The sequence below is a fragment of the Oratosquilla oratoria genome, chromosome 10 (assembly GCF_046742065.1).
Source record: "Oratosquilla oratoria isolate Oo_2021 chromosome 10, ASM4674206v1, whole genome shotgun sequence".
In the NCBI taxonomy this organism is placed as follows: Eukaryota; Metazoa; Arthropoda; class Malacostraca; order Stomatopoda; family Squillidae; genus Oratosquilla; species Oratosquilla oratoria.
In genome coordinates, this window is record NC_134786.1 from 39,902,380 (window position 1) to 39,915,438 (window position 13,059).

General features: G+C 46.1%; 1 protein-coding gene across 2 annotated transcripts in view; it reads right to left on the minus strand.

Moving 5' to 3' along the window:
- The window catches only part of LOC143029184 (katanin p80 WD40 repeat-containing subunit B1-like), a 571,733-nt gene that overhangs the window by 241,333 nt on the left and 317,341 nt on the right, over positions 1-13,059 (minus strand). The window contains exon 2 of one of the 2 annotated variants that reach the window (XM_076191701.1): positions 41-931. The exons of the other annotated variant lie outside the window; for it this stretch is intronic. Within the exon in view, the coding sequence (XP_076047816.1) occupies positions 41-158 (118 nt within the window). The 5' untranslated portion in view covers positions 159-931. The remainder of the gene's footprint in view (positions 1-40; positions 932-13,059) is intronic. 2 annotated transcript variants of the gene reach the window in all.

A 13,059-nucleotide genomic window follows, 5' to 3' on the forward strand; every position in this document is an offset into this window, starting at 1 on the left:
AAACTGATAAACTGAAAAATAAAGGTTGGGAGGAACTTACTGAAGGCGTGTGTGACCTGGCGCCCTTCGTCGACCGAGGTCCTCCGGCGTCGCGTGATGCTGAGCGGGCGACGTTTCACCTCGGGCTTCTTCAAGGGCGACCTCGAGCGTCGATCCATGTCGCCGTGGGCGTTGTGGTTGTGGTTGTGGTGGTGGTGGTTGTTGGTGAGAGGGCCCACGTTATTGGCGGGGGGGAGAGGCGAATGCCCAAAGCTATGACTTCGGGTGTGTTTGCTATGGGCACCACCTCCTCCTCCTCCTCTCGTCACACTCCCTCCACCTCCACCTCCACCACCCCCACCTCCTCCTCCTCCTCCCCCGTGCCCAGAAAACCGTCCGGAGGTAATGGTGGTGGTTTTTGGTTCACTTCGGCGAGTGGAAAGGAAAAATGGCGAGCAGCTGAGAGCTGACCCTCCTTGGCAAGCAACAGCTTGGGGCCAGCAGCTAGTGGTCGCTATACCTCCGGGTGACGCCACCACCGTGAACAGCTTTCCGTCTCGTGAGTAGCACTCATGAGCAGCTGCCCCCCAGGGCAACACCACAGCTGGATGAAGTGCAATCGCGATTTCAAACGACTCCGCAAAGTAAACAAACGACCTGAGCTTCTTTAGTACTCTCTCGATATCTCCAAAACAAATCACGATTTAATCAAACGAATTAACACCGAAGACTATAACAACAATAACAACACGAGCTCGCGTTTTCTTCGAGAGCAAATTCGGATTCAATCACGTGTGAAAGGTCACTTCTGAGGTCTGTTTTTGCACTTCCTGATGAGGTAGAGACTAGGACCACAACCGAACTGCGGGCGCAAGCGAACCAGCAGCGGAAGTAGCTAACGGCTGAAGTAGTCAAGGGCCTACTTCACTGAAGCAAAACCCCCTGAAAACACCTGAAAACGTGATAAAAAATAACAAAAACAATGAAACAGCAAGTTATAAAACGTTGCAGTTTTTCGATTAGGTGACACACAGGTGAATACACTTGGCACACAAGGTGTGAACAAAGACCGCGCGCGCGCGTGTGTGGTGTGTGTGTGTGTGTGTGTGTGTGTGTGTGTGTGTGTGTGTGTGTGTGTGTGTGTGCGTGCGTGTGTGTGTGTGTGTGTGTGCCGCGTTTACACTCTTGCCACCACCTTATCAATCATGTTCTTCTTCAACACTAACAACATTGAGTGCAAAAGTGTTCTTTCAAAATGTTACGATTTTGTTTATCATTCCATTTGGAAATAACCATATTCTTTTGCCTTCTAATCAATTCTTATTTTCCATTTTCATATGCGGCATATTTTGACATTTGCCCTTTTTAGTAAGTTTTCTTGTTTTTGACTATGATTCCGGCCGTTGCACTTGTACAAGGTCATTATAACTCCTCGCTTCCATCTTTTTCCAGTCTTGACAAACTCATGATTACCAACCTTTCTTAATAAGACAGGCCTTAGACGCGTGCGTGCGCGCACACACACACACACACACACACACACACACACACACACACACACACACACACACACCAATAAGCACATTGGTAAAGTATGTAACCAAATATTTGGTTCGAGGCTTTCCTACCCGAAGAAGTGCGTTCGCCTTTTTAAGGAAGGCGAAGATTTACGAGGGCTTCCTTCGTTCTCATGCCTGCGTCATGGAACAGCAAGAAGCTTGGAACACGACTCTGGGGCTTCGACCAAGAACTGAGGAGAGGGGGGGGGGTCGTCGGCACTCTCCCAACCACCCAAACCCATCCACTAAATCCACTCGCCCAACCACCCAAATCCACCCACCCATCCATCGAGACTACCCACCCACTCACACAACGGCCCAAACCCACCCATTCACTCTTACCCATCCAACAAACGTTTGGCACTAGTCAGCAACGTTGAAAAAAAAAAAAAAAAAAAATCAAGCGACCAGCCATTCGTAGTCCACTCCTGAACATAGGCCTCTCCCAAAATACTCCACGAGTCGGACAATTGCGCCAACCTCTGCCACGCCACTCCTACACACTTCTCTATTTCGTCTCTCCCTTTTCTACCTGGTTTTCCTCTTCCACACTGATTGTAAGGTCCATTAACCTCTTCAAAATGGCGACGGGTTTTGCAGATTTTGCTCTCTCATTGAGGTAAAAATTCGTTCACCAGACTGTGAGCAAAGAAGGCCTTGACCGGCATGGAAACGCAAATTTTAAACTTTAACTCATGCCAATGGTGAAATCGGAAGCGTACGGGTCTCGCATCTTCCTAGTCGCGGGTTCGAGTCTAGCACTCCTCTTCGATTCCCAGCAATGTCTCTCCGTTACCTGCCCCCAACACTCAAAAGTGTCAGAAGTCTCCTCGCCCATGAAGGCACACGAAAAAAATAAAATAAAATAAAAGCGTAGAAGCCAAGTATGATAACTTCTGCTTTAGTTTGAGGTTTTGAACAACCTGTCCCTGGTTTTCACTTGATAACCTAAGATACAAATGGAACTTCCAAATAAAAAAATAAAAAAACAAGATAAAAGCAAAGACGATTAAGGCAAAAATAACGAAGAAAGAGGGAACAATGCTGAGGGGGAGAGGTGGGTAAGTAGGTGGTCGGACGGTGGGGAAAAAAATATATATACTCGTACATGATTGATGAGGGGGAACAAAACGGACAAAAAAAAATTGAAGGAGTCGAAACCAAAATTACATAAAGAAAAAACAAACAAGTCACGCAAACAGCGAAGGAGAACAGAAGAAGAAGAAGAAGAAGAAGAAGAAGAAGAAGAAGAAGAAGAAGAAGAAGAAGAAGAAGAAGAAGAAGAAGAAGAAGAAGAAGAAGAAGAAGAAGAAGAAGAAGAAGAAGAAGAAGAAGAAGAAGAAGAAGAAGAAGAAGAAGAAAGAAGAAGAAAAAAAGAAGAAGAAGAAGAAGAAGAAGAAAGAAAAAGGAGAAACGGAGGCGAAAAAAGGAGCTTCTATACTTGAGGAGATGGTCAAGGAAATACCTAAAGCCCCAGTCACCCTATCACGATTCTCGTCAAATGTTGTGAATTTGAAAAACTGCAGGACGACTTCATCTAGACTTCACTAAGGACAATTCAACAATGTGTCCGATATTCTTGAAGGTTTAACTTTTCTTGGTTCGTCATTCAGCTTCTCAACATATGACGCAAAGGTGATATGGCATTTGGAGATTCGAAAAATAAAAAATTGTAAACAAAGTTGTTCCAACTCAAAGTAACTCGCTTCAGTCGTGATAGTGTGACCGGGGGCTCAAGGAGCATAACATATATGAATATGACCGGAGTCCAATCTTCAGTCATAAAAGAATGCAGCGTGACTCTGGTCCGCAGAGGCAACGCTCAGTTCCCTATAATATCGGTTGCACAAAACGAGACCACAAAGATGGATATACGAGGGAAGAAAGCCGAGGAAGCGCCGGGGATAAAAAAGGAAAAAATGACGAGGAGGCGAAGAAAGAAACAGAAGAGAAAGCAAAGACGAAAATGGAAAAACATTGAAGATGGCGCCGGAGGGCCGGGGCTGGAAGAAAGAACTTGATGACTTTCAGGTGGAAGGGGGTGAGGGAGGGAGGAGGAGGACAGGAGGAAGAAGGCAAAAGGCAAATGAGGAAAAGGAGGAGGAAAAGAGAAGGAAGGACAGGAGGAAAGAGGAAAGGAAGGAAAGGTGAGTAGAAGTAGGATGAGGAGAGAGTGGAGGGAGAAGGATAGTAGAGGTAGAAAGAGGAGGGAATGGAGGAGGAAGAAAGGGAGATGAGGACGGAGGGGAGGAGGTAGAGGAAGAGGAAAAGGGGAAGGAAGAGGTGGAGCAAGAGCAGGAAAAGAAGGGAGAGGAGGAGGAAGGAAGGAGAGAGAGAGAGAGAGGAAGGAGAGGGAGAAGGGTAGAATAGGTGTAGGAGGAGGAGGAGGAGGAACAGGAGGAAAAGAAAGAAGAAAAGGACGGAGAGGAGTCAAAGAAGGGGCGGGATGGAAAGGGGAGAGGGGGAAGAGGGGGAAGAGGAGGAAGGGGAAGAAGCACCAAGGGTTGATTGCTTACTCTGCAGTTCCCTCCTCACCACCACCCCAGCCCTCCTCCCCACTTTTCCTCTATGCTGTAATCTCCCTCCTTTTCCGTAGCTCCAGTTGGGGAATCTCGAGCAATGGCATGTCCTTAGCCAGAACAAAATATATAAAGAGCACCACAGTAACGGGGATGTCGACGGGGGTACAACGGGGAGCTATGGCAATGCAAGAGGGCGACTTTTTGGTCCATAACGAGTCCGGAGACGGAAAAAAAACATAGGCTGGCCCCTCACAGCATCCACATTGGCTGTGTCAGACAGACACGTTCTGCGACGTTTACCACAGCCACAGAGAGCTACCACAGTCGTCACAAATCCACTTCCCCATACACTTTCACTCCTTCCCTTCCCTATATTCTTCCCCTTGTTGCAGTCAACTGGGCATATAGCAATCACTAGGGACCAACGATACGAACCCATCCTTCTGGCACATATCAAGTCTCTCATTCTCTTCGTGGAACCAAAGACTTCCCTTGACCATTCCCTTGAGCTTAAGGTCCGTTCCTATGAAGGCGCGCGCCCGCGTACACACACACACACACACACGCACACACAATTACAAAGTTCTGCCCATCAGAGCGCCGAGAACTGACCGCTAAAAGGACAGCGCCATTCCGACCTTAGTTCACATTATCAACTCAAATAAGTCTAATTCTAAATATAAAAAAAAAAATAATAATAACAAACAAGACAATAAAAAGCCCGTTTTAGACCACCTCCCTCCCCTTTCCAGAAGCCCTTTCCCCAGTCCCCGCCCCCTTCGTGGCACTTAACTCTTCAAGAAATTTCGAGTTCGCATTCAACGACGCAAGAGATGAAGGGGGAGGCGGGAGAGCAGGTGGATCCTCGGGAGTCCCGAAAAGAACTGAGCCAGCGTGAAAGATTCACGGGGTCCAGACAGCTCTGCAGCTGCGAGGGAGCATCCCCCTCCCCTCCCCTCCCCCCGTCCCAACTCCCCCTTCCCCCCACGCCCAGCCATCTTCTCCCGCCCATCTGCATTGCGACTAGCCATACACCTTCACAACACGCCCACGTGCACCCACACGACTATACATTCATGACCATGCAAATATAATATATATATATATATATATATATATATATATATATATATATATTGATACAAAACACACATACACGCACATGTTTTGTACACATCGATGTATATATAACATTCACATATATACACATCTACTTGCATATACACGTACACACAGACGTACATATGTACACATAAGCACAACATGTGGTTAACGTCTCGGGCTTCCAACGCTGTAGTACCGATTTCGCACCGCGCTCGGGCCATGAAAGCTTTCACTCATAACCCAACTCGTTACTGTCCTTGATGGAACTATATAAGATGTCGATCACGAATCCATCACGCGGTCCAAGACCATGATTAGGGAGATGGAGTCAGAAACATACGCGAGTGTACACACATAAACACGCCTTCTTCATTCACAAATGCACACCACATACAAATGCATACATACTCATGCAATATACACACAAAAACACGACACTGGAAAAATTTGTACTAAGGTTGTTTGCAATGTTTTTGTTTACTATATCAATTTCAATCAGCTGAGGTACTTTTTAACGAGAGACAGAGAGATAGAGAAATTTGAATAAAATCGTTAGGGAAAAGAAAAATATTAAAAAATCACCAATAAACAAATACATTAATATGATAATGAAAAATAAAGTGACATCAAATCACTTATTTCTGCCTGAACTACAAAAGGTCAACTCCAAAAGGGGTGGCATCGTACAGGGGACAGGGAGAGGGACGGGGACTGGGAGGGGATGAAGGAAGGAATGACGGAAGGGAAAAGGGAAGGAAGAAGGGAAGGGAAAAGGAAAGGGAAGAGGGAAAGGAAGAGAGACGAAGAGAGGGAAGATGGAAAAGGGAGTGAAGAAGGAAAGGAAGTGATAGGGGAAGAGGGAAGGGGGAGAAGAACAGGGAAATAAAGAGAATGAAAGGGAGAGAGACGGGGTAATAAAAAGAGGGAGAGGTACAAGTACAGGAAAGGGGAAGGGATGGGGGTGAGAAAGGGTGAGGACCAGGGAGAGGGACAGGGAGGGACGGTAAAGACGATCAAGCAAACGAAAAGGATATACGAGCTTCAGAATCCTCCAATGAGCAATGAGATGCTCCGAGACAGACTTGAGAGGCGACTTAAAGGGGGCAGAAGACGAGAAGAAAATTACGAAGACGAATAAAAAAGGAGAGTAAAGGAGAGCGTGGGGGAGTGAAGAGGGAAGAGGAGACGTGGGGAGGAAATATGGTGTGATCAATTGGGGGGGGGGATGCTTCCTGGGGGAGGGGCAGGAAGAGGGAGGAAAAAGGTGACCTGGATGAAGTGAAACTGAAGTGAAAAATGTAAACGGAGTCGAAGTAAAATGAAGGGAAGGGAAGGGAAGGGAGGAGAGGTGAGGGAAAGGGAAGGAAGAAGGGGCAATGGATGAATATAAAGACATCAATGAAAAAATAGTGGGGGGAAGGGGGTTGAAAGAGAGATAAGAAAGAGGGAAAGTGAAGGGAAGGGAGAGGAGAGAAAGAGAGAGTAAAATAAGGAAGTGGAGGAAGAAAGCGGGGAGAGCGGAGAGAGAGGCGGACGGATTGGGAGTAAAGGGGAGTGGAACAAAGGGTAGGATATGGAAAAAGAGGAGAGGAATGGAGGGAAAAAGAGAGAAGGAAAAGAGGGGAAAAGAGTGAAAAAGAAAAGAAAGTGGTTGATATGCGGTGGAGTAGATGTGACAACAAATAAATATACAAGCAAATAAATAAATAAACAAATAAATAAAAAAGAAAGAAAGAAAATGTGGGTGTAAAAAAAGGAAAAGAAAATGATCAGGCGAGAAGATTGGAAAACGTAAGGGAAGATAACTATCGACATAAAGAGAAATTCATTCCACACTGCTGAGGGTAAGATGGCGAAAAAGTGAGAGTTACTGTCGGCAGGAGCTCTCTGGCTTCCGCGAACGAGAGTAAGAGAGAGAGAGAGAGAGAGAGAGAGAGAGAGAGAGAGAGAGAGAGTAGAGAGGGAGAGATAAGGGGGGAGAGAGGGAGGGAGAGAGAAGGAGGAGAGAGAGAGAGGGAGGGAGATGGGGGGGAGTGTGTGTGTGTGTGTGTGTGTGTGTGTGTGTGTGTGTGTGTGTGTGTGTGTGTGTGTGTGTGTGTGTGTGTTAGTGTGTGTGTGTGCGTGAGAGAGAGGAAGAGAGCGAGAGAAATATTTTGTTTACATAATTTCATTTCTTTGATTCAACACTTCCTCTCCACTGAAATACATGATGTGTCTCACGAAAGCTGCTCAGTTTCCACCTTCTTAGCCCAATCCAGGACCGGCCTACCCCCTAGGGAAATAATACAGCCTTTGAACAGTTCCTTCCACTTCCGCTACTCTTTTCCTGACTTACGGAACTGTCGCCAGATAATTCTATTAATGTGAAAGAACACCCCAATGCCACCCCTTGGCTATGTAAAGATCAACCCGAGTTTACCTTTGCCCCTCTTTTTATCCAACCATCAAACCGTACTAAATAAATGCATAAATAAGCATTTAGACAAATAAATATTAAACAAGTAAATGAATAAAACACGGAACAGCATTACGAGGGGGAAAGATGATGAGTAAAGTGAGGAATTAAACCTATTTACCCATTTACTCAGTTCTAGTCTCACACATAGACAACGACCGCAACATAAATGGGATTGAGGAGAGCTGGCCTGAGCTTCGAACGGACCATTGGCTTCCCCAGAGACCGTGGATTGCCCAACAAAAGCAGTATCAGCAGCAGCAACAACAACAACAATTTATTTGTCCATATTTCTGAAGTGAAACGCTCATCACAGCGATATCATACAAATAATCTTCTCGACTGTCGCCTCGGGGATCGAACCAAGGTGAGGTTGCGTCGGCTTGGCATCTCGCTGGGTCTCATTTCGATCCCCTAAACGACGTTCGGAAAGATCATTTGTCCATATTAATTATTCTTGCACATCTCAGTAAGAACGGGCCGAAGGTACCACAGCTTTTAGTGGACATATTGGTGAGATAGGGGGAGGAGATAAAAAAAAAAAAAAAACTATTATGGTTAGCTGGACCCTGGATAGGGGTTATAAGGGTCAGGGCTGAGGGGAGATGAGGGGGAAACCCCAGGCATGAGAGGGGAAATGTGAGTGGGGTCATTGGTTGGTGACAGGCAGCAAAGCAAGACAACCGAGGGAGAGAAGACGGATGGCTGGTGACAATTACCATGTGACACGGACGGCGAGGGGGAAAGGAAGGGGAAGGGGAGAGAAGGGGAGGAGAGGGGAAGGGGAGTGGGGCAGAGGAGAGAGGAAAGGGGGGAGGGGAGGGGAAGGGAGGGGAGGGGAAGGGAGGGGAGGGGAGAAGGAACAGGGAAAGAAATGGGGAGGGAAGGTAAGAGAAGGAGCGAGAAGAGGAGGGGAAATACTGGGTCAGGGACGGGGAGGGTATCGCAAAGACAGATAGACAGAGAGCGAAAGAGAGAGAGAATAAGGAAAATATTGAAGAAAGAGAACGCAGTGCATGAATAGTGGATGAGGATGACGGGGGAGGGGAGATGAAGACACGGAGGAGGTGGAGGGAAAGAGGAAAAAGGGGAGGAAAAAGAGGAGGATGAGATGGACGAAAAGATGAGGGGGAGGAAGAGAAAAAGGAGGAAAAGGGAACGAGGAAACGAGGAGGAGGGAGGGCAGGAGTGGAGGGATGAAAAAACGAGGAGGAGCAGGAGGAGGAGGAGGAGGAGGAGGAGGGGAAGGGGGAGATGACCGAAGAGGCAGGCCAACTGTAGACCAGCTGTGCAGGAAGCTGGAGAAGAGGAAGAGTTAGTGGAGAAAGAAACTGCTGGAGTAAGTTCAGTAGGAGAAATAGAGAACTACGAGGACTTGTGTATATATGAACAGACTTCTCTGTACGTTCACATAAACTTCACATCACGGAATTGTGTATACACATCAATGGACCTGTTTGTTCAACCGTTCCTACAGTCATAAACAGTTATGTCTATACACGTGTTCTGTGTTCAAATGCTCACATCATCACGGATCGAGTCTATCACTGAACAAAGGACTACAAGGGGAGGGGAGGAGAGACGAAAGCACCGAGGTGCACAAGCACAAGAGCTTGCAAAGCCAAGTCACAAACGGCCAAATGTCTTGCCTTCATGCTTCCACACGCACGTACACACACACACGAACACACTGGTGTGGCGACCTGCCTTGACTAGCCAATTCAACAGAACCGAGATCATGTACCGCCTCAGTCTTCAAAAGCATAACAATACTACAAATCATTACTGCCTTGCTCGAGCAAGGGGAAAGAGAGAGGTAGGGAGAGGGAGTAACTGCATTACCCATACATCGGGACACGAAGCTCTCATCTGGAAGGGTTCTTGCTGTCGATCTCGAATCTAACATAAACAGACCATGGTGAATGATACACACACACACACACACACACACACACACACACACACATTGTACTCGTGTTTTGCTCAAGTGCCGCGTACGTACAGTCGCCTCCCAATGTAGTGTAGTGGCTACACTTGTAGGACGTAAACTTACAACGTGACCAAGTCTTTACGACCTCGCAAACTAGGTTCGACGTAGTAGACCGAGCTTAGTTCAACTTCGCAGAAAGCGCCAGTCTTTGTATCACTTAAGAGTGGAGCAGACTGTACATCCGAAGACCCTTGTAATAAGAGAGCCGGGCCCACTCGAGACTAGAGTACACACACCGCATTGTACCAGAGGATGCCTTTATCAACACCTTCGCCCTCATTCAAACGCCATCTACCACCTCACGTCCGTCTTGCAGCACCTTCTTTTGATTATAACCTGCAGTCCATTTCGCGCAAAGTTTCACCATTTATCGCACCGTTTCCTCATCACCATCATCGTTCACTAACCACTCGTTTAGACGATATTATCGGTGTTTGCAAATTTGGCTGTGGCGTCTATTTGGAGAGATTTGCATGTCACTTTTATTTTTTTTATTATAAGGCTCGTATCTCGATTAATATTCATCATTCAGATATGCATTTGACCTCATTTTGAAGCCGAAGAATTATTTTTTATTTTACCAGGTTTTAAAAGAAATTTACAAAATATAAATGGTCCAAAAACGGGAAGAACTTGGACTATATATTTCGTCGGCTGGCGGCCATGTCCGTCAGCGGTTCGTGAAAGTGTGGAGGCTTGGACTTTCCCACGACATAACCACAGCCTTTGTCACTCCACTTTTCTCCTCGTCCCCTCCACAACTTTCCTTTTCTCCTTCTCCTCCTCCTCCAAACACTTCAACTCCACCTATCTCACCAGCACTTCCACCTTCACATTCTCGTCACCACACATATCCCATTCTTTGTAATTACTAATAATTTTCATTTCAACATCACCATGTCCACTACCTCCTTCTCCTCTCCGTCTTTCTCCAGCCATTTCAACTCTACCTACCCCTCCCCCCCACCCACCACCTTCTTCAACTTTTCGTCTCCGTGAGTACCCCTTTTTCTTCACAATTAAAAATAACTTTCATTTAAAAATTGCCACCACTTACTCCTCTCCTCTACATAGCCCCCATGTATCAAACACCACCTTCATCATTACCATCATAACCACAACCAGTACGTCATCACCATCAACATGAAAAGAAAACCCTCCCAACTCACTCTCCTCACTCACCACTTTCACTTTCAATCACAATATCATTCATACCCCACTCACCACACACTCACCGCACATTGGGCCTTGTACAATAGCGGCCTTAACTCATCACAGTGCTAGCGGCGGCAGGTTCCTCCGACTACCACCACCACCTCCTCTTCTTCCTCCTCTCGTGCTAGCTTGGAACATGTCCGTCAATAATGACACTAACTCAGTTACGACACCACTTCTCACGTATCTAAAGTTACTGCAGCTCTCTCTCTCTCTCTCTCTCTCTTTCTCGCTGCAAAACTGATGCTACCTTAACTTTCTGACTGCGGCACACATAAATGTGATTAACCACGATCTTGGATCACGTGTTGGACTCGTGACAGTTACTGCACTCCCGGATTTGAACTCGGAGCTCATATATGGCCTGGTGGCGTAGTCGGAACCGTGCTGGTCTCGCATTTACTTAATTCTGGATTCGAATCCCGCACTCGTCTCCGATTCCCAGCAGTGACTTGTTACCTGCCCCTACAGTCCCCAAAGCGCCTTAGGGCATAGATGACGGTTTCGCCCGCAGCTACTCAGCGCCTCCTGACGTAGGCTCCTCATCTTCAGTTGACCCCCTCTAACTGGATCACCTGATGAACTGTCACCACAGAACGTTCACCTGAAGAATTGCCACCCCAGAATAACCCCCCACACACACATCACACACACAAAAAACTAAAACTAATCGTCGCCCTATTTAGGTTAGGTGAGGTTAGATTAGATAAAGTTAGGTAAGGTACGGTTAGGCTAGGTTACGCTAGGTTAAGTTAGGTTACGTTACGTTAGTTTAGGAATCGTCAACCTAGGATAGGCCACCTGAAGACTTGTCACCCCAGAATAGCCCAGTTGAGGGATTATCACATTGTCGAAGTCTGGGGTGACAATTCTTCAGGTGTAACTATACGGATGTCCTCCTTAAGCCCTCGTTATCTTATCGAACTGTCGCGGACCCAAAATCCTACTGGGACCTTCTAGGCTTCTAAGAGTACCAAGGGCAAACGAGACCATAAAAAATATCGTAATTCTGAGTCCCTGGATATAAAAGAACACAAACACGCGCGCATAGTTGGAGAGAGGGGCAGCGCGGCTCGCGCCTCTAACATATTACCGACGACAGAGGTAACACTCCGGATCGGCTAAACAAGGTAACCTTACACGGTGAATATACAGTGTGTGTATATTTACCTAGTTGTATTTTACGAGAAGAGAGCTATGCTCGTAGTGACCCGATTTTGTATCTTTTAGCATCCAGTTTGATCTTAAATTCTTGTATAGTTTTTGCACTCATTGTTTCCTCATTCAGTGTGTGTGTGTGTAGGTATATATATATATATATATATATATATATATATATATATATATATGTATTTGTGTGTGTGTGTGTGTGTGTGTGTATGTATATGACGAGATAGAGAAGTTTGCACGAGTGACGTGACCGAAGTTGGCGTGGTCGTGTGAATCATGGCATGCTATGAAAGAGACCTTTGTTAAACAGTGGACTCGAATGGCCGATTGCTTATATATATATATATATATATATATATATATATATATATATATATATATATATATATATATATATATGTGTGTGTGTGTGTGTGTGTGTGCGCGCGCGCGTGTTTCAGGCTGCCGTCAAGCAATTTTATTCAGCTGAATTGAGGAACTAATAGCATTGTCTTCACATTTCCTTTGTACATCCTGTATCCAAATAAAATCGCCTGGCGGCGTTTTAACCAGAATAAAAACATATAGTGAACATTAATGTTGCCGGGGGAGGGTGGCATCAGTACGGTCGCGTGTTCGAGCCTGAGAGATGTAATTTATTCACTGATATTCCAAACTTTCATTTGTTCTGGCTAATGCCAAGCGATTTTTATTCAAACTAGGAATTAAACCTCTTTAGTGCAGTTAAACATTTTAACCTATCCCGATTCAGACTTTCATGAGCTATCAACTCATTCCGACTGCCGCCAGATGATTCTATTCAGCCGAAGGGACCCACCCTCCCTCTCTCCCTCCTACTCTTTCTCCCACCCCCTAACCCTTCCCCTTGCGTAGAGAAAGCAATAAGCTAGACACACAATGTCATTTATTATAACGCCCGAGCTCATAAATCACTCGTGTCCACTCTAGTCCGCCCAATTTCCTCACCGCACACGTGTTGCATGACATTCATACACATAGTGGACCAAGTTGCAAGATATGAGTAAGCTTCCCTGCGGCCGAAGCCATCATCTCTGCTCTCTGTCC